The 20,696-nt window shown below is 40.0% G+C and overlaps 1 protein-coding gene and 1 long non-coding RNA gene across 8 annotated transcripts in view; one reads left to right on the top strand and one right to left on the bottom strand.

Annotated features, from left to right (window-relative positions):
- Nucleotides 1-16,183, bottom strand: part of LOC144030402 (uncharacterized) — a 65,288-nt gene extending 49,105 nt beyond the window's left edge. The window contains exons 1-3 of one of the 5 annotated variants that reach the window (XR_013287251.1): nucleotides 16,030-16,183; nucleotides 5,808-5,947; nucleotides 2,960-3,129 (exon numbers count right to left, since the gene is read on the bottom strand). This is a non-coding gene — a long non-coding RNA (uncharacterized LOC144030402). The other 4 variants (XR_013287250.1, XR_013287248.1, XR_013287249.1 and 1 more) reach the window with 4 other exon arrangements.
- vwc2l (von Willebrand factor C domain containing 2 like) lies at nucleotides 5,651-20,598 on the top strand. Of its 3 annotated transcripts, XM_077536666.1 has the most exons (5): nucleotides 5,652-6,241; nucleotides 6,356-6,480; nucleotides 6,755-7,258; nucleotides 16,074-16,203; nucleotides 19,453-20,598. In XM_077536666.1, the coding sequence occupies exons 3-5, from the start codon at nucleotides 6,875-6,877 to the stop codon at nucleotides 19,599-19,601; spliced, it is 663 nt and encodes a 220-aa protein (XP_077392792.1). In that variant the 5' UTR covers nucleotides 5,652-6,241; nucleotides 6,356-6,480; nucleotides 6,755-6,874; the 3' UTR covers nucleotides 19,602-20,598. The 3 variants fall into 3 exon arrangements, with proteins under 3 accessions (XP_077392793.1, XP_077392792.1, XP_077392791.1); XM_077536667.1 differs by lacking the exon at nucleotides 6,356-6,480 and having other exon boundaries at nucleotides 5,651-6,322; XM_077536665.1 differs by having other exon boundaries at nucleotides 5,652-6,480.
- The last annotated feature ends 98 nt before the right edge of the window (nucleotides 20,599-20,696 follow it).

The following is a 20,696-nucleotide window of genomic DNA, read 5'->3' as shown; positions in this document are numbered from 1 at the left end:
GAAAAAAAATGATTCCAAACTCATTAATATAAAGGATATGCCTTCACTTTTTCTCATAGTAAGAAATGAATAGAAAATGATTGTATACTTCCATCTAGGGGTGTTAAAAAAAATCGATTCGGCAATATATCGCGATACTACAGCATGCAATTCTCGAATCGATTCAATAGGCAGCCGAATCGATTTTTTAACATCCATTTTTGATGAAAAAATATTCAATAAAACGTGTAACCTTTTATTTCAATGCTGTTCTAACATGAAAAAGGTTACAACCTGTTTGTTATATACAGTGGCTCACAGTTATAACACTGAAGTTTCAGATCAATAAATAATACATTTTCATACAAATCTTACAGTCAGTATACATGTACAAGTTTACTGAATGCTATTTTCTAAATTGAGTAAAAACAATCGACTTGTAAATTCATATCGGGATTAAAATGGTATCGAATCGAATCGTGACCTATGAATCGTGATACAGATCGAATGGTCAGGTACTAGGCAATTCACACCCCTAATGACCACTTTGATGCTACTTTTTCGCCTTGAGCTATTAACGCAAACAGTTGATAGTTAGAAATTGAAATAACTCTCAGGGTGTTGTGAAATTGTCAAAATGGTCGGAAAATTACACCGGCTGAATATGTGCTTTTTGACAATTTCCTGATTGAGTCTTAGCCTCAAAAACCAGCCGTCCTTTTTCTCGCCTCTGTGAATCACACATGACACAGCCTGTATTTACAAGACAACAAAACAATTCTACAGCCGTTGCAAAATGGCAGCAAATTGTTTCCTGTGAATTGTACTTAAGGATCATTTGAAAGCGGCAGCGCCTGACTCATTAAATCTCGACATCAAGATTCTCAAAGGCTTACGACAGATGTTCTATGTCTTGCAAAACCTCTTTGCGGAGTAATCAAGTATAATTTTCATTTTTGTCCAAATGTACCTCTCAAGTGCTTGGCAACAACGGCAAGGAATGTTTCTCGTGTCAATGTCTGAATTTGAAACAACACTCATTTTTGACAACCAATTTTCATCACTGCCAATCATTTCATGGCAGAACAATGACTTTTTTTTCCCCCTGACTTTCTCCGATCCATCAATCCATTTGTCTCGATCCTGCTCAAGGTCGTGGGGAGCTGCAGCCTATCCCACCTGACTTGGGATGAATGGCGGACTACATCCCTGACTGACAATCACAAATATAATAGAGACAGACAACACTTCACTTTGACTCGGGCGGTGAATACAAACGCTGGACAAGGTTGTCAGCTTCATGCACAACGTGGACCACCTTCTGCACACTGCACAAACATCCCAGAGGAGGTCAGTGAACAGCAGGATACTTTCAATGACCTGAGTCAGATGTTACAACACCTCTGAATATATTACACCAGGGAACCATTTGGGAAAAAAAAATGTTGAGTTAGATCTTTATGCTGATTAAAAACTAAAGTTGGTATGCTGGTTCAAAAATTGCAGTCATGCCATCCAGATAAAGCAAAATTCCACTGATTAGATGTAGAAATAAATAAATACATTTATGGGGAAAAATAGATATTAAAATAATCCATTCATTGTTTTATCTGATTATCTGACTGAGACATTCTTAATAAAGCGAAAGCTTTGTGTCAGCGTGGCTAATAACGGATTCTGTTTTTATACAATATGCCTTTTCATTTTCAAATGTCCTTTCCTTTTGTTTACACTAGGGGATAAGACAAACTCATACCTGGACTTTAGTACCTCTTTATTTGCAGCAACATGAATTAATGTCTGCTCGACTTATCCATATGATATCTTATCCATATCTTATCTTTTATCTATCAGGCTGAAAAAAGGAAAATCGAGATGATAGATTTTTCTTTTTCTTCTTTTTTTTTAAATCGGGTCCTAGTTATGGACCATTATTATATTATGGGCTGTTACTACGTTATTGGCTTATACATAAATAGTAAACAGGATGCCGTTTGCCATCCATCAAGTGATGGGCAGTTTTAAATGAGACATATTATGCACAAATTAAATTGAAATGATTTGGAAGCCGAATCTGCAAGCACTGAAAGATCATATGGATAAGTCGAGCAGACATTAATTCATGTTGCTGCAAATAAAGAGGTACTAAAGCCCAGGTATGAGTTTGTCTTATCCCCTAGCGTAAACAAAAGGAAAGGACATTTGAAAATGAAAAGGCATATTGTATAAAAACAGAATCCGTTATTAGCCACGCTGACACAAAGCTTTCGCTTTATTAAGAATGTCTCAGTCAGATAAGTCCATAATAACCTCAGACAACACCCCCCCCACCCCGCCCACCCCCGTGCATGTGTGCCACTTGCCTCAGCTTGATTGCTATTCCAATTTAAGAGTTACAGTATAACTTGAATAGGGAGTGACTGAATCGAATGCCTAAATCCTGCTCGGAGGCGGTGAATGCTTTCGCCCTAATGGCTAAAGCATTACAACATTTGGAGCGGACTGAACAGCTGAAATGAATGTGCTGCTGCAGGAAAACATAGGCGGCGGAAGGCAAGGGGGCTGGGGGGTGGTCCTGGAAGATGCTGAGGGGGAATGAAGAGCTTCCTTTCCATTAGCTGATTGAATTGGAAGTTCTGTGGGCTGGGAACTCCAACGCGAGCGCATCTGCGCCTATCAAAGGATGTCACCGTTTAACTGCACATTAAGATGCAGGTGGCCTGTTGCAAGAATGCTTTGGTGCATTTCGACGCACCTGATACGTTTTTTTTTTCCCCATCCTTGCCATGTTTTGGGTGAGCTATAGTGAAGGTTTAATGGAGCGTAGTGTGCTGGAGTAGCTGGCCGGCTGTCCGAGACCTCCTATTAGGATCCAGATTTGACAGTATGCATGTGCCCTGACAGATTGACTAAATAATACATTTTTACCTTGCGGCATTATTTCAGGCTGCAGTGTGAGAAGAGAAACGGAGAGGTTTACCAAAGTGTTGCTTTTCTTCAGAACCAGGTCAACAGCCATGATGGGGGAAGGGATGTGAGCAGAGGGTGGCTGGTGCATAGTTTAGCACAGCAATGACGTATAGCTTTTGAGTCTAAGACAGGGGTATGCAACCTGTGGCTCTGGGGCCTCCTGTGGCTCCCCGTAGATCTCTAAAAGAAAAACAAATAGTAGAAATTAACATTTGTTTTACATATGTATTTGTATTTCTAGGTAAAATATTTTTAAATGAATTAATGCTTTACATAAAATAATGAAGAATTAAATATTCTAAAAAAAAAAAAGAAAAAAAAAGAAAAAGTCAAATTTTTAGTTGTCAGAAAAAGATGAAAAATATTTTTTTTTTTATTATTTAAAAATGTCCAAAAAGTGACCATAAAATGTCCAAAAAGGAAGAGTAAAGGCAAACAATTATAATAACATGTCCATGAAATTACAAAAAAATGTCAGAGAATTGAATAAAAGAAACAAAAATAAAAATGTCCACTCCAACCAACAGAAAATTTCTATATTGCAAAAAAAAGTCATAAAATATTATTATTGAAAAGGCAGAAAAGAAAACATTCAGAGTAACTATAAATGTAAAAAAAAAAAAAAAAGATTTCCCAAATATTACCATATAGTATGTCCACAAAACTTCCAAAAATGTCAGGAAAATTATTTCCCCCAAAAAAAAGACATTAAAAAAGGTCCAAAACATAGCCTATAATGCCAAAAAAAAAAAAAGGAGAAGCAGAAAATGAACATATGACCATTGTTTGGCAGAAATTGGACAGAAAGGCAGAAAAATCTAAAACTATGAAAAACGAAGTCTGAAAATTAAAAAAAAAAAAAGACAAAAAGGTAGAAGAAAATGACTATCAAAGTATTTTTTTGTGTATGGTGAAGCTCTAATTAGCTCTTTGGCCCTCTGTACATTAGGCTAACTGTAACCTACAGTTTCCTACATAATCTTTAAATGTTTTGTGGTTCCTGACAGATTTGTTATTTATTTGGCCTAGAATGTCTCTTTTGACAGGAGAAACGTTGCTGACCCCTGGTCTAAGACAAGGTTGTCCAAACTCTTCATATGGAGGCCTGAAAAAGACGCAGCGTCTAATTTGAGATTCGTCACCTTTTGTTTGAAACCACTTAAGGTAACAAGGCCGCATTAAATCCCACAAGAATAGAACTGCCACGGCACTGAAGAGCGCATTCAAAAGGACCAAGAGCTATAACTATGCAAAGCAGACAATCCCAAAAGAAGCATTTGCGTGAAGATCTTGAGAATGTTTTTAAGTCTGACCTTGAGGTGGCACAGCAAGTGGATCAAATGAACACAATTCACATTTGTTGACGTTACTGAACTATTTTTATTTGTGAGAGCAACTATGAATCGAGTCTTGGTTATTTTACGTAGGTTCAAATAGTTCATGCGTCTCTCTCTTATTTTCACAAATCTTGGGGGCGAGGGGGGAGTTGGGGGAAATTCCCTGTATTTTTGTGTGTGTGTGCTGTGCTTCATTCGAGAAAAAATAAAGATATGTTATTGTCAATGGACACTTTGGCTGTGATTTTGAGTAATGCTATAAAATTAGCTTGAAATGATTAGGGGTGTGCTCAAAAAATCGATACAGCACTATATCGTTGCGGGCCTCATTACAATACACGTATCGATATGCAGGCATCAGAATCAATATTGCTCATTAACTTTAAATAAATGGGCAGCTAACGTTTGCCTTTGCAGCTTGCATTGCACCTAAAAAATAAAAACAGGCAGCGTCTTTGAAGTTAATTGCCTTCAATTAATGCAAAAATAGCTCACCAGTGATTGGACACTGTGTCTTGCTAAGAAAACTGAAAGCAGAGGAAGAATATCAACATTTATTTACTTATAAACTTAACATGGCACGTGTCTCAATGTACCAATTTTCTTATAATTTGTTTGAAAAAAAAACGAAATAAAATTTAAACCAGGCATGCCGCTTGGTGGTAAACCAGAAGAGCTACTAACAAAAACATTTTTGTCATCCAGCATAATAAACATATCCTTTAGGTATACATATGATGTAAAATGGAAGTAAATTAATGTAAAATATTGGGATACGTATCGCCTTGGAGATCATGTATTGGGATACACATGTATCGTGATACGAATCTTATCGTGACCCCTGTATCGTATATTAAAACTGTTTTGGGATCATGTGGTACATTTACTGTTGAAACTAAGGATGGGCATGTACTGATACCAGGTATCAGACCGATACCCGGCCTTATTTCAAGGTGACAGTCGCTAATCCCAGTATGGTTCGTCCTCTTATGGTCGTTTTATAATCAGGAACTTGACATTAGAAAAATAGAAAATTCCCACAAATTTCATGCAATTTTAGAGGAAAATGCGATACAGGACTTTCTGTAAAATTAGCAGTTTTTTGGGAACATTTTATGTATGAAAAGTGGTATTGGTGATAACTCAATAACTGGGTACTCTTACTGGTATGCCTGAAGAAAAAAAAAAAAAGTGATATTGAACATCCCTAGTTGAACACAGACAATATTTGTAAACAAGGCAAACGGCACTGTGTGTTTTTCTGAGCTGTTTTTCTCTTGCTAGGTCACACACGTACAACGATAAATGTTTGCGATTAATGCACTGCGGCTTATGCGAGCGAAGAAGACCATCTGCACACACGTGCGCGCCTGAAAACAAAACAGGTGCACGGCTACATGCGTTTAAGACTGAGATGGGGAAAGAGAAGAGAGCCATCACGCACGTTTTGCCAGATGGAGCTACGTAACCTTGTGAATTCACCAGCTGCTCCTTCAGGAATAAGTATCTGTGATTACTGACCGTGTAGCTCTCCATTTGTTGGCTTGATTTTAACCCTTGCATGACCAGGAGGAGTTCTCCTCGGGTGGCGGCGCGTTGGATGATGTCGTGTGTGCAGAGGATGACGCAGACGGGTGGGGGCGCTCTGCACTCCTCTTCTCCTGTAAGCAGAACGCAGCAGTCAGTGGCTGTCCATGGTGTTGAAAGTCGGAGCGTGTCCTCCTCCGACCAAACATATAACCTTCACTCTCCCTTTTCTTTCATGGTGCGTTTTTACGCCGACCCTCTGTGGGGATTTTTATGGACTCTTCCGGCTGATGGATTTAAATGCACGCGTGCATGCGCAACAAGAGTGCGTTTTAATATTAATTTGCACTACCGGGGAATACTGAATTAATGTTCAGGGAATTAAAGAAAAAAAATCGGCTCTGGGTTTGGATGTGATTTGATCTGAGGTGAGTGGGCTGAGGGGAAATTTGACGCAGAGCTACTTTAACGTGGACGTCGTGTCAACAAGGAATCACAGAGGCTAAAAGGTTTGTGTTTATTTGTTGTTAAACACACCATAGCGACCAAAAGGAGGATGTTTCTAGTTTTTCCTGGAAGCTGGTAAAGTTTCCAAAAAAAGGCAACGTGATTACCGCAGACTTGGATTTGGACGAAGTGAAGAAAGGAGACAATAATTCAAAACACGGTGAGTTATTGAATGCTATATTAACGACGCATATTAAAAACGTACAAAAACTAAGAATTCGAATCACTTGAAACTAAGGATGACAGCACAAGGAATAAAGTAAAAATATGAAGGTAATTTGCGCAATATATTGGTTCTTCATGGCACGTGCCTGTTGAGCGTACTGGGGGATGGAACGAGTAGAACAACCATCAGTCAGTGGATACTAGAATACAACGCAACCGCGTTTAAATACGTGCATGGAGGCTGACGCCACATTTTGTTTCCCCCGCAGCACTTGACGTGGCAATGATGCTTGTCATACCACAAGGTCGGGCGGATCCAGCGTGGTTTAACTTAAGGATGTCATCCCGGTAAATCCCGTTGAATGTGGATCTTTACGCCGCGGTGAAGGATGGCTCCCGTCCCCTCGGCCGCCCTCGTCCTCCTGTTGGCCCTCCTCGGCCCCGCCGCCACGGTCGCTGACCCCGAGGATTACGCCGGCGACGAGGCGGAGCGGGCGGCCGGCGAAAGCCTCGTCTTCGACGACTACCGGGGGAAAGGATGCGTGGACGACAGCGGCTTCGTCTACAAGCTCGGGGAGCGTTTCTACCCGGGCCACTCCAACTGCCCGTGCGTGTGCACGGAGGACGGGCCCGTGTGCGACCAGCCCGAGTGCCCCAAACTTCACCCCAAGTGCACTAAAGTGGAGCATAACGGCTGCTGCCCAGAGTGCAAGGAGGTCAAAAACTTTTGCGAGTACCGAGGGAAAACGTACAAAATTCTGGAAGAGTTTAAGGTAAGATGTGGCTTATTTTTCCCTATATTTCCCCAAAACAATCCAAAGATACAAACGAACTTACATTAACCTGGAGACTGGACAAAATAGACCCTTTCAAAGTTTGTAAACAACGTGACGCAATTTAAAGGGCGGGGCTTAGCTGGAGGCAAAAACACCTCAGTGGCGTTGGCGTGTGATTCTAACACCGGTTAGCATATTTTCACAGAAAGTTCACGTCGGAAAGGACGCGGAAACGGCCATTTGAGTAAACTGATAAAAATAGAATAGAATAAACAGACAACCAGCGTTGTTTACTTCTAGCTGCACTTCGTTGCCTCCAGCTGCTGTTTTTGCCGCCAGTAAACACCGTGACGTCATCGTGACGTAGGCCATGAAGGTGTCCATACTGAACAGAAACCAGGAAGTAAATACAAGAAAAGTAACGAAACAATGAGAAACTCCTGGACACGACAAATGGCTGAGATATCTGATTGGTAGGGACAGATGCTGACAAATAGGTGGACACAAAACCATAACGAGAAATATATGAACCACAAGAAAACATGACGTGCGATTGACTGGGGTTCAGGGTGTACCCCGCCTACTGTCCGAAGCCAGCTGGGATAGGCTCCAGCACCCCCACGACCCTTGTGAGGATTAAGCGGTTAAGAAAATGGATGGATGGATGAATGGATGGATGGATGAAAAACATGACATAACTAAAATATGAAACTAAACACAAACTAAACAGCAAAAAAAATTGACCAAACAAGCAAAGCCCTTTTCATACTGCATTTAGCAAGGCGCAGCGCGCTTTCGTCAAACTAGATGGAAAAAATATCTATTTTTACTTGCTGGTAGGCTCTTGTGTCAGCACTTCCAAATATGGGCATGCTGGCAACCGGTTATTACGTGTTGTCTCCACACTGAGTGAGTGCAGTGTGAAAAGGGCTTAACTCGTAAACTGGGGCATTCATTAGTCATAGGCTGTGTCCATATATTTTTTGTGAAGACAGGAATTCAAAGTTAAAGTGAGATTCAGGGATTTGATTTTATCTTGGCATAGAGACGAGTTCCAGCCAAGAGTATAAATATGGCTGACTGCTGGAGTGATGTCATTGTCCCTGCAGCGTTAGACATGCCCTAAACCAACGTCAGAAGACAGATGGGAGTAATATTTGGATTTATGGATGCTGATACATAGCTGGCAATAGAAGGAAGTTTTTTTGTTTGTTTGTTTTTTCCAGTAGGCTGTTGAAGATCATGACTTCACTGTCTGAGCCCCAGATATTACTTGTGATATGGCATTAAAAAAAAAAAAAGTCTGCATGAGAATTTCATAACTATAATTTAAAAGAAGGGACTTTGGAGACAGTTTTCTTACTTTAACTGTTATTTAGAGGTGATCCTTTTCTACAGTCCTCAAGGGAATTGCTATAACAGTAAATCAGAATTGTAATGCCTGACATACAGTACACGTGTGGTCAAAGTTGTTGGTACACTTCCATTAAAGAAGGAAAATCCCACAATGGTCAATGAACTAACTTGAAACTGATGAGACTGGAATTTGCCAAAATGCACACTGACAAACCAGAATGTCATTTATTAGACGAAACTTGGCCTTTTTTTTTGGCAGGCCAATATCAGCTTGATGCTTACAGTGGCAAAAATGAAGCCAACAAAGAACATAACACTTTACTGACAGCAAAATACACAGGAGGCACAGATACATGCAGGGGCTGCTTTACACAACCTAAAAGATAACTAAACATACCCAGGAATGGTGAAAAGCAAAAATGTTGGACTAGTCTGAAAAGCCCCGAGCTAAATCCTATTGAACAATAATCCTTTTTAGCACAATACTGTTGTTTTATAATATATATTTAAAATCAGGGATGAAGGCAGCTAACAGTCAATGTGTTAGATGATGATTTTGTAGACATGCAGTTCCCATTTTCATATTTACAGTATGTTTCTCAAGAGAAATGACATTGGCGTTTTACAATCGGATGCTCTTTTACTCACTTATTATATAGAATGCTCTAAACGAGGATAACAATTTTGCTCACGTTTCCAATCCATTGAGACTATTTGCTATGTAATTTAACTGCGTTTGCATTTTTTTTTTGCAAGGTAAGCTGTTAGTTTGGCAAAGCAGGCAATTTAAAATCCCTTCTGGCTAGAGACAATATTGCACACGATTTAAGATTTGATTATTGTGTGTTGCCCATGTATTCAATAAGCACAATTGCAACATTATTAATGTGGAGTGTGTGGGATCAGGCAATTTCAAAAACGTGTAGGTAATCTGCACTGTCACTTAGGGATGGGTCAAAGTGACAAATTCACTGGTAGCACTATCAGCATTAAAGTTTTATGCCAGTACGTGCTACAAGAAGGCCGACATTTTGTGAAGTTACACAACAGAGAGAAATAAGTGCCTGACATGTAAAGAGAGTTCTCGCTCAAGGACAGACATCACTCTCAAATCTACTGGGAATTGACTTGTTGTAGGTGAACAACAGTGAAAATGTTAAAGTGTGCCCTGCAGGGAAAGTGGAGTACTGAGTTGGATTACAATGAGCATGTTAGTGTAACAACTGTATGGTCCTGTCCAATTTTAAAGTGTTGCAACAATGATGTTTGACCCTCAAAGAGGTTTTAAGAGATTGCCCTCACACAGCACAAGAGGGGCAGGGGATATTGAATTATTGTGTTAGAGTGAAGTCACTAACGCTACACACCAAATATGGATGGATAAGGAGACTCAACCCAACTCAACTTTATTTATAAAGAGCTTTAAGAACGGGCATTGCTGTATACAAAGAGTGCTGTACATATTTTGAAGTACATCAATGGTGTCATGACTAGGGTCATGCAAGGATTATGCTTACTGCCGTGGCTAGGGTCATGTAAGGGTTATGTTTACTGTCATGACTAGGGTTATGCAAGGGTTATGTTTACTGTCATGACTAGGGTCATGCAAGGATTATGCTTACTGCCGTGGCTAGGGTCATGTAAGGGTTATGTTTACTGTCATGACTAGGGTTATGCAAGGGTTATGTTTACTGTCATGACTAGGGTCATGCAAGGGTTATGCTTACTGTCATGACTAGGGTCATGTAAGGGTTATGTTTACTGTCCTGACTAGGGTCATGTAAGGGTTATGTTTACTGTCATGACTAGGGTCATGCAAGAGCTATGCTTACTGTCGTGATTAGGGTCATGTAAGGGTTATGTTTACTGTCCTGACTAGGGTCATGTAAGGGTTATGTTTACTGTCATGACTAGGGTCATGCAATGCTTATGTTTGGGTCATGACCGTGAGGTCAAGTGTCTGTTTTGAACTGATGTAACCAGCATCTAGTTTCAACTGGTAAGACGCTATGTGATGTCAAGAATCTTTAATCTCTTTATCTGGTCAACAGCCAATCAGATAATAACATGTCAGTCCTGTTACCCACATTTCTAGCCACAGCCAATCGGATTGATTCGCTGTCTATTTACGCCTGTCTGAGAAGTGTGTGTTTTTGTCGGATTATTACCTCTGTTCCATCTGGCCTCCTGCTCCTCTGTTACTCGATGCCTTCCCGTTATTTCTGGTCTAGCCAAGTTAGTTCCTCGCCTTTTGATATTATGTGAATAAAGTGTAAAACTCTTATTTGTGTTTGCGTTTTTGGGATCCAACCCCATAACATAACAAATGGCAGTGAAAAATGTCAATGTTGACCTGTTTAAAAGGCAAGTGAAACACAGTCAGGACATGTTTAAAATGTCTGAAATAATCAGCGTTCGGCTCAAACTGTCACGTTATGTGCAATGTTGAAGTCAGACGGGAGGGAAGCGATAACCCTGAAAGTTAAAGTCACAATGACAAAAACACAAAGAAGGAATAATCCAAAACAGACTTGGCCCACAGGGGAACAAGGACCCTAAAAAAAGAACAAAAAACACACACACAACTCATTGTAGCAAGAACTTGACAAGGATGGAACAAAACCAGGAAAGTCAAATAAATCCACTCCGAGTGATTACATGACGAACAAATGAGGAAAGGCAGGAGACTCAGGAGAAGATGATGATGATGAAGAGATTGCCTGGCCAACAGGTGTGACTGATAACGAGGCAGCGAACGGAAACACAAGAAGGCAAGACGGGAAATTCTCGACAATGAGATGCGCACAAAATAAATCCACAAACAGAAAAGAATCAATCATAACTCAAAAAGTTCAACTTGAAACTTCAGACGGGAAAATCCTGTTTTGGCCTCCACTAATGTAACAACGTCAGCCATTTTGATGGATTGAAAGCAAGACAGATCCTGGCGTTGGGTTATTTCTGTTTCATAGTGTGTATAACAATATAGAATAATGCCAACATTGCATAACTTGTCTTTATTAAACTATGAGGTGAGTGAGTGCTGAATATCTGTAATGTCAGCCTGGTCTATTTAAACCACTGAACTATTTCAGGGTTTCTGCGGGTATCAGCAAATCTAATTGAATGCTTTTTAATGCTGTTTTTAATGCAACTTAAAACAAATTTAATGCCCTCATTACACTGCATATATATACACGCACACACATGCATATACTGTTTATATATTAGGTCTGTCTTTCAATCATAATTTTTAATCATACTCAATAGCATAATTTCAATAGTTAACTCGCGACTAATCAGAAAATTAATTGCACGCTATATCTGTTCTGAATGTACAATGAAATATGTCATTTCAAGTTTTCATATGCTTGTTAATTAACTAATTCAAACCCAAAAATGTGGAAATATTTTTTTAATACTTTGTCATTCACTCCCAAAAACGTATTTGTCTTTTTTTTTTCTTTTTTTTTTAATGCAAGAGCATACAGAAGGCTTTGATGCAGCTTCTGACATGAAGAAGTGGCTTAAAGAAATGGTAGCTATTACAAAAAATAAATAAAAAAATGACCAGCAAGTGGCAGCAGAGTATAAGAGATCAGCCAGCGCCTTACTGCAACAAGCTCTTTATGACAGTGTTTTCACCAGGAATGTGAATATCAATTAAACTTCACTGTATTCTAATGCTAATTGCTGCAAAATGGAAACAGATAAAATATACTTTTTTTTTCCTGATGAAAGAAGAGTCTCTAATCTTTCTTTTGTTATGTTTTTATACAGTAGCAATAGAACACAATATTCTGTGGGCCTTGCAAAAGCAGTTAAAATCCAGTATAAGAGCCGGGAGCGAATGAGGTTTTCAGTGAAAATGGCTGGGAGTGAATGTGTTAACATAGAAGTTGGCAAATACAGTTCCCTAATACAAAAGCGGTTACCGATAGTTATTTTAAGTTACAAAAAGATAGTTAAAAGGCGTGTGAAACATTGATTCATAGATTTGTGCTAAGGTAATTTTTCTGATACGAGGTGGCATTGGTGTTTCATGTTGGACGTGAAGTCGAGCGCTTTGTATATGGAACATGAAGCAACTTGTGGACTACATGTTTTTTAAAGCCATCAAGGGTTTAATTTGATCAAAATCCATTTCATGACTTTTAATGTTTTTGTTTTTGTTTTGTTTTTTTATGACCGTGTGTTTAAATGTCAAAGGAAAAGTGGACAAAAGGCCAACTAGATGTGTGACATTCCAAAATGTGATTTAAAGCTTTTATGGTTTACCCAGGAGGGGGGAAAAAAAAAAAAAGCTTATTGATAGAGTAAAGGAGGCTGTTACATTTGCGACCTGCATATTTTTACAGATGTGTCTGCAGGCGTGGGATGTCCTCATACTTAGAACTGTAACAATCTGAGGCTCTCTACTCGATAGACTCTATAATGGACAAATTACTGGTGGGTTTGTTTTTTTTGACATCTTGTAACTTTACTGACTCCAAAGAAGGGAAAAATTTGGTCAGACGTTCTAAAATGAACTGGAATAATCTTAAGGCCCATTAATGCGAAGCGAAGGGCTTTCATTTCCAGGCAACCTCATTACAAAAAGGGCAATTGCCTCTTACTGAACTCCTATTTATGAATACAAATAACAGAAGAATTTCACTTTCAACAGGAACCCTCTGTACTGAAATTTCAAAGCTGTTAAGTAAGAGCAAATGTATCAATAAGTCACGCACAAACAGATCTGCTGCACATTACGCACGTCACTAATTAGTACCGCAGCAATTGGGCACTGACATAAACGAGATCATACATCTTGTGAAAGTGATAAAAAATGATTACTCCCATTGATTTCACCGTCTTATTTACTGGTGCCGACAAGGGTTCTAATCAAGGGAGTTTGTGAAGTGCACGCAATTAGGTTCTATATTACTTTTAGACCTGCTTGAAGTGACTAAAGTACACATGTCAGGAGGGTTTCCAACATATTATTATTCCAAAATATTACCTCCATGTGAACAGCAGCAAATTGCACGTTTGCGGCTGAACCCATTCCAGATAGCCTTATTAACAGGTAACCCAGCGACGGTTACTCACTAATTCATGATGTTTTATAGTGCTTTAATTTGAGTCCAAGTTAAACGCATGGCATGTTAATGAGGAGAGACGTTTCTCCCCAGCTAAAGTATTTGAGCACATCCACAAGTGCAGCCAGTGGCCACGTTTCTTATACTGTTTTAGTATTATAATAGGAAATGTGATCTGTTCCGGTAGCTGTGCCAAATATAGATGCAAAGTAAAGTGTATATTGTTGTCACCATTGTTACTCATAGCATAATTTCCCGGCTCCGCGTTTGGCAGTCGATCAAATAAGAATCCAAATTGGTGTAAGCTGGATCCTTAAGCCTCATTTAAATAATTGTCCTGCTCCAGCAATGCATTTCTGTTGGCGCTGCACTTTCTTCCCTGTTTAGCAACTTCAAACTGACACATAATTGATAATCTGCTGCTGAGCCAGGGCTCTGCAAAGGAGACGGGTGCGGGGTAATAACATTAAATTCACAAAACTGTGAATTTTTGTCGATACTGCTCTCATCTGGTTTTAGAGTTGTTGAGGAGGTTGTAGACAGTTGCTATACCAATACAAGCCTGTGTGCACTCAAATGCCTTCTAGACTGCAGAAATGATCAACTATGCACAAGTCTGAGTGTATTTGGAATGTGGAACGGGAAACCAACTCCATGCAGATTATCCAAAAGAAATTTTAAACTTCATCTCGTGAGGCTTAGATGCGCTAACCCATGCCAGTTGAGGATGTGCTAAGCTAAACCATGTGCTAGGCTAACTGGTGTTTCTTGAAAAGTCTTTGTTGATGTGGATTTTGGAGTCCAACCACGGACTTGACTGGACTGTCATGCCACCTACTTGCCATTGGGAGAAGTGAAGCCACCGGCGGCCATCTTGCGTAGTCACTCACTAAGGCTGCCTAACTTCAATACATTGATAAGATGGCTGCCCTCTGGCTTCAGCTGTGAGACACTTACTTGTCGGGTAGTAGAAATGAAACCTGCAGATAATTTTAACAAACAAACTTTACAGATTTGGCACATACACATGAAAAATCAAAGACTGCCCTTTTCATCATGGCTGTTAGCGTTTGCTAGCTAAGTGAGTTTAAACTGGCACACGACATCTTTCTGATCAACTGATTTGCTTAATGTTTCACACTTGTTGAGGGGTCGCAAATGTATGTATAGGAATGAAAAACCTTTTGGTCATATTTAATAAATAATACATAATACAGGCTCATGGACTTTTTTGCAGTCTGGCTGTTCGTTTTAAATCTGGAGCCCATTGGGTCCTCTTCCAAGGAAAGAAGAAAAAAAAAACTATCCACTTTTTATTTCACACTCTATTTGATGGTCTATACCAGCTGCTTCGAGCCAAGTTATGCACGTCTGGACATAATGTTTCTCTTTTTGCGCAATAAAATTTTAACTGACATTGGAGGATTTAACTAAGCATAATAGTGGTTGACAAAAGTAGTGCTATACTAATGCATTAGGTTTTGTCTCTGAAATGGTTCTCAATGTCATGCTGTTTTAGGGTAATAGGAAATGGTGTTGAACTTGAACTACAATTTTTATTTATACAGTATACGGTAGATACGGTATACCGTAGCTGCTATAAATATCGACCTCTTTAGATTGAAAGGCCTGAATGCAAACCCAACTCCCCAAATTGCAGGTGATTGTTTCTTATAGTAGCATATATTCTGTCCACGCATTAATGGATTATTTTGCAGGGCTAGATTAGAATTCAATTACAGCTTGTTATCAAAGTCATTAGAAAAGCTTGAAAACAGTGAAAGCCACATAAACACAAACATCATCATAAGAGCTCAGAGGGTTGAATAGATTTCCCTCTTTTGTTTTCAACTCCAGAAAGTCACCTTCAGGAATCCTTTTTTCCAATATTTACTGACAATATAGAGTAGATGTGCATTGAATAAAATTGAGATGGACTCAAATGTTGAGTGCTGCAGTTTTGTGATGCAAATGCTGAAATTGCCGAAAAGAGTGTGGAAATAGATGTCATTGGTCATTCATGATATGGGGAAGAATCCTATACAGTATGGCGGACAGTGACATTACACAGTGGGAAACATCTGGGTACACTTGGGCAAAACGAGATATTTCAAACCATTTAATTCAAGGTCATCCCTAGCTCTGACTAATGTGAGTTAAAAAAATAAAATAAAATAAATTTCACCCATTAATTGCATTGTCTGTGTGAATCAAGTGAAGCAATTCGACAGGAAGCCTTCGAGAATAAACAATCCAATTTAGAAAAACGTTTTCAAAATACTGAAAAAGGAGCACGTGCAAACACAAACATTCCCCAGCTCCGTGACTCACCTTAACCCGCATTGTTTTTTCCCTCCTTCCCCTTTTGCCCACAGCCGTCACCTTGTGAATGGTGCCGCTGCGAACCAAATAACGAGGTGCACTGCGTGGTGTCCGACTGCGCCGTCCCGGAGTGCGTCAACCCCGTGTACGAGCCGGAGCAATGCTGCCCCATCTGTAAAAATGGTAAACGGCAAACTTATCCACTCGCACGCACTCTTCAGAAGTCCAAAATGGATTCAATGATGGCAATACTGTCGGCAACATCAGATGACCGGAGGAAGAGGGTACAACCGACGTTGGCTTATTATGAATTTGATCTATTACCACAGGCTCACTGGACACTAATGTGTGGTAGTTAGTTTTAATTCAAAACGACACACTAAGCGGCGTATACATTATCTCATTGATTAAAGGCATGGTTGGAGGAAGTAATGGCTCTTTTGGAAAGCCTTTTATCTCCCAGTGGCACCATGTACAGCCAATCCCCAAAAGTAACACAAAGGAATGCAATTGGGTCAGTGGTTATTGACAAGGTGGGGCAGGCCAGATGTCATTAGTGACTCAAAGAGTAAAAATTAATTATAGAAATAAATGGTTTCATGGACCTGAATATGAATTAGATGAATAAATCAAGGAAACCGAGTCAAATCCCACCACTGCAGTTAGCTCTATGATATTAAGCCTGATGAAATGACCCGTGTCCGCAGCATGGTCACACAGTCTGTCATTACCTCGGAAAAAAAGACGAAAATAACCCTGAAACAGTGCCACTTGACTGCTTCTCTTTGACCTGAATCAGAGATAATCACTCCCGCGCACTTTACCAAAGTATTTTGTGCTCACCATTGCATTCCTCAAATGCCATTTTAAAACTTCTAGCCAGATTACTTTCATTGTCAAGTGGTGAATGCCCTCTAGGCCTGGCAATGTCGCTCATTAAAATTCATGTTGAAGTTTGTACCTTTTCGCTCCTCGATCCCCTCCACCCCCCTCTTGCTTTGTAGAAGTGTAGCGCTCATCTGCATTTGTGTGGTATCGTCTCTCACTTCCCTTCAGGGGCCAAAGAAAGTGATATGAAATGAGCTAATTAGCTAATGATTGATTACTATACTATCTGTGACTTTTTGCCAGCAACTCATTATTCAGTCTTTGATTCTGAGTCATTCGAGAAATGATGGTTCGTTTCCAATTTGTTCCATAATATATGCTCAGTGGTGTGAATCCTGTTGTAACGAGTTACCAAAACAACCTAGATTTCCCTTTCAAAGTCTTAAAAGTTCCAAAGCATGCCGGCTCAACTTGATTTCGATAACGACTTTGCAAATGTCACGTGTTATAGGATGGGAAGATAGGAAGAGGAAATTGACAAAATCATTTATGGGGAACATTATTTGAAGTTCATTCCTGTTGTATTGTACTAGCCTGGAGTCTTGCCATAGCTAGGCTAGCGCTAAGCTAGTTTGTACCATAGCTAGGCTAGCGCTAAGCTAGTTTGTACCATAGCTAGGCTAGCGCTAAGCTAGTTTGTACCATAGCTAGGCTAGCGCTAAGCTAGTTTGTCTCTCAGGTCCAGCCAACATCCGCGTTTACAAACTCCCTTTCATTTGTTGCTAGGATGGCACGAGAGGTCAATATCATCATTTCATCATGTTCTTTACAATTACTAACAATAATCAATGAATCAATGACATTTTAGCGATGGTGATAACCGTACAGAGATTCCGGAGCTTTCGTCTTTCCTGGTGCCAGTACTGGCCTGACGACGACACCCTTACTGAGGAAATCAATTGAAGCCTTCTGATAAATGACCTTCTCAACACCTCCTCACATTTACTTTCACATACTTTCTTCTTTCTGTCATCCGCTTCCTCTCTTTTGTCTTCACGTTGACTACATACTGTGGCTTAATAACACGGGCCGAGAGACGCTTCTTGGCGGGAGATAATCCATCCTGAAAGGACACAGTGACAACCCGTGGCATTTAAGGGTAGGCTTGTCATTTCTAAACTCCCTCGAGGGCTCCGGGTCGAACTTGGGCAGGAAAATAAATCTTCATGAGAGTGGCCGACCCGTGTGAGCATGGAGGGAGGACTTTAATAAGGACTGTACTGCTTCTACAAACATTTGGGACAAATGACAAGGGACTGGGAGAACAAAAAATCCACCTGCAATCTCCTCCCTGAGGGTTTGAGAATATGACAGCAGATGCAATGAATGTTTTATGAACAATTTCAGTCGCAAATGAAAGCTTTTTTTTTGTATAGGATGCAAGGTTTGTTTCCCTTTTAATGAATGTATCTTATGTAAAAAGGTTCATCACCTGAAAAACTTCTCTTGGTCTATCAGTCATCTTAAACTTGAAAGTGGAAGTCAACCTTAAACATTTCTTGACAATAAATAATATGTTATATGTGACCTCGCTAGTCTAAACATGACATTCTGATTAATGTTACATTTGTGGAATCATTTATGGAGCAAAATCCAGCCACTTTTGTGTAGATTTCAGGCGGGCGGCCATTTTGCTAGTTGCTGTCGACTGAAGATGACATCAATGTCGCTCAGGCTGTGATTGGTTGTCACAGCTCGGTGTTTCAGGTAACAACCTATCACAGCTCAGGAAAAAAAAACTAGCTGTGACAACCAATCACAGCCTGAGCAACATTGATGTCATCTTCAGTTGACAGCAACTGGCAAAATGGCCGCCCACTGAGATGGATAAAAATGGCTGGAGATTGATATATCTTCCCGTTAAAGACATTTGTCAATACTTGAAATTGAAGCGTAATGTGCGTAGAAGAATTATGGGACATCACTTCTCTCTGTGGCCACTCAGGGGAAGCCTAAGGTGGAACATTTTATGGAGTAATTTAAAGCCTAATTCAAAGTCACCGTCACGCTTTTTTTAACGGCTGAATGATTGACTGAAATAATTAAAACCGGGAAGGATTCATGGCATCTGCTGGTTTTGTATCCAATCTTCTCAACGAAGGTAGAAACGTATTTCTGTGAATTAGATGAACAGTTATACTCTCGAAAGTGAAACATGTGGCCTTTTCATCGACACATCCGACGTGATGAAAACCTTCCCGCTTAACTACAGTCTGCCCGAGCTGATTTTCACCCTCTTCCTTCTGTTTCTTCTGTACTTGAGCCACTGCGCTGAGGCGAGCCAGCGCCTGGCACTCGACCACGCTTGCGGCGCATTAGGATGCAAAGCGTTCTATGTCCAGGGAGAAGGGGAGACTAACAAAAGAGCTTAAGTGTTGCACAAAAAAAAAAAACAAGCCCGTCTGTGCACGGCTGTGAAAATAGTCTGCTCTGACTCTCATCTCCTCGCCACCCTACCAACAGGAGAAGCCGCATCCGCTTCTTGTCGCTCTAATTCCCCCTTTTTACACCCCCCTGTTTCCTCTCTGCCTTCCCATGCGGCAGGTCCAAATTGCTTCGCCGGATCGACCATCATCCCAGCTGGAATCGAAGTCAAAGTGGACGACTGCACCATCTGCCGCTGCCACAGCGGAGACTGGTGGAAACCGGCGCAGTGCTTGCGGCGCGAGTGCCTCAACGGTCAGTCGTCGTAGAGAGACTCAGCTCAGGCGCGGCCCTGCCTACCCACTGCACCATTTTTTATGATTGACACGGCAGGGGCGCCCGGAACAAGCTGACAAGGAATACAGTGCAATGTATTGCAGAGACAGACACTGTCACAAGCGTCATGTGACTGCAGAGGATACGATGATGATGGTGGAACCGATCTCCAGTCTTTTCCCACAACCTCTCTCTCATATTTGCAGAATCCGACTTGCTTAACTTGCTGCTGTCAACAACAGTTCAGATTTTTCCTCACCGTGGGCAATGTGAACTAATCATAGTGATTGTTTTTGTTGTTCCTGTCTGACACAACCCAACAGCTGGAAAAAGAACTGGAAGCGCACTTTCTGTGCTCGTTTTTTATTTTTATTTTTTATTTTTTTTAAATCTCATGAGGATGAACGAGTGTCACATATTCACTCTCAAAGCTTGTTTACAAGATGCACATCACATTTAAACGTGTGTCTTTTACAAATTATGGTATTAATTCACCTCCAACACTGATGATGTTAATAAATAAGTAGATTGTATGAATTGGTGCTGTGTCAAAACACGAAAGATTAAAACTGTATTTTCTTTGGGAGAATAAAGTTGGAAAAAACTCACGATCATCAACCTATAAATATGTTAAGATGAGAACTGTTGTTAAGTTTCACAAACAATGAAAGAGTCGATGTTTTGACACATCAACAGCATCAGTATGAGAAATTTGTGCCTGTGACTGTGTTTGTGTCTCTTCATGAGGGGGAAAAAAAAAAATCTACATTGGCTGAAATTCGCTTTTTTTTTGTCAGGTTTGGATGATCATTAGTCAAATATTTTGGTGAATAATATATTGTGAAAAATATGTATAAATAAAGCCCCAAGAATATATAGGTCAGGTCCTTCTGGTCTTAAATTCATTATGGAATTTTGATATTCACTCATAAAAACTACAACTTTATTCTCAATAGGAACTTTAGGACACTCCAATGCTAATTTTGTCACATAGTTGTACTGTTTGTTTTAAGACTGGCGCTCACATTCATTTAGTATGTTCATAATAATTTGGGGGAGTTCAAAAATTGAGCCAAAATACATCGAAA

Source organism: Festucalex cinctus, chromosome 11 (assembly GCF_051991245.1).
Source record: "Festucalex cinctus isolate MCC-2025b chromosome 11, RoL_Fcin_1.0, whole genome shotgun sequence".
NCBI lineage: Eukaryota > Metazoa > Chordata > Actinopteri > Syngnathiformes > Syngnathidae > Festucalex > Festucalex cinctus.
Note: the sequence above shows the minus strand (reverse complement) of the source record. Positions and strands in the feature narration are given on the sequence as shown.

Bases quoted from the DNA above. Each gene is read 5' to 3' on its own strand.
- vwc2l (XM_077536667.1), top strand. From the start codon at position 6,875: ATGGCTCCCGTCCCCTCGGCCGCCCTCGTCCTCCTGTTGGCCCTCCTC. The intron at 7,259-16,073 runs GTAAGATGTGGC...TTTTGCCCACAG, and splicing joins AAATTCTGGAAGAGTTTAAG to CCGTCACCTTGTGAATGGTG. The intron at 16,204-19,452 runs GTAAACGGCAAA...CCCATGCGGCAG, and splicing joins CTGCCCCATCTGTAAAAATG to GTCCAAATTGCTTCGCCGGA.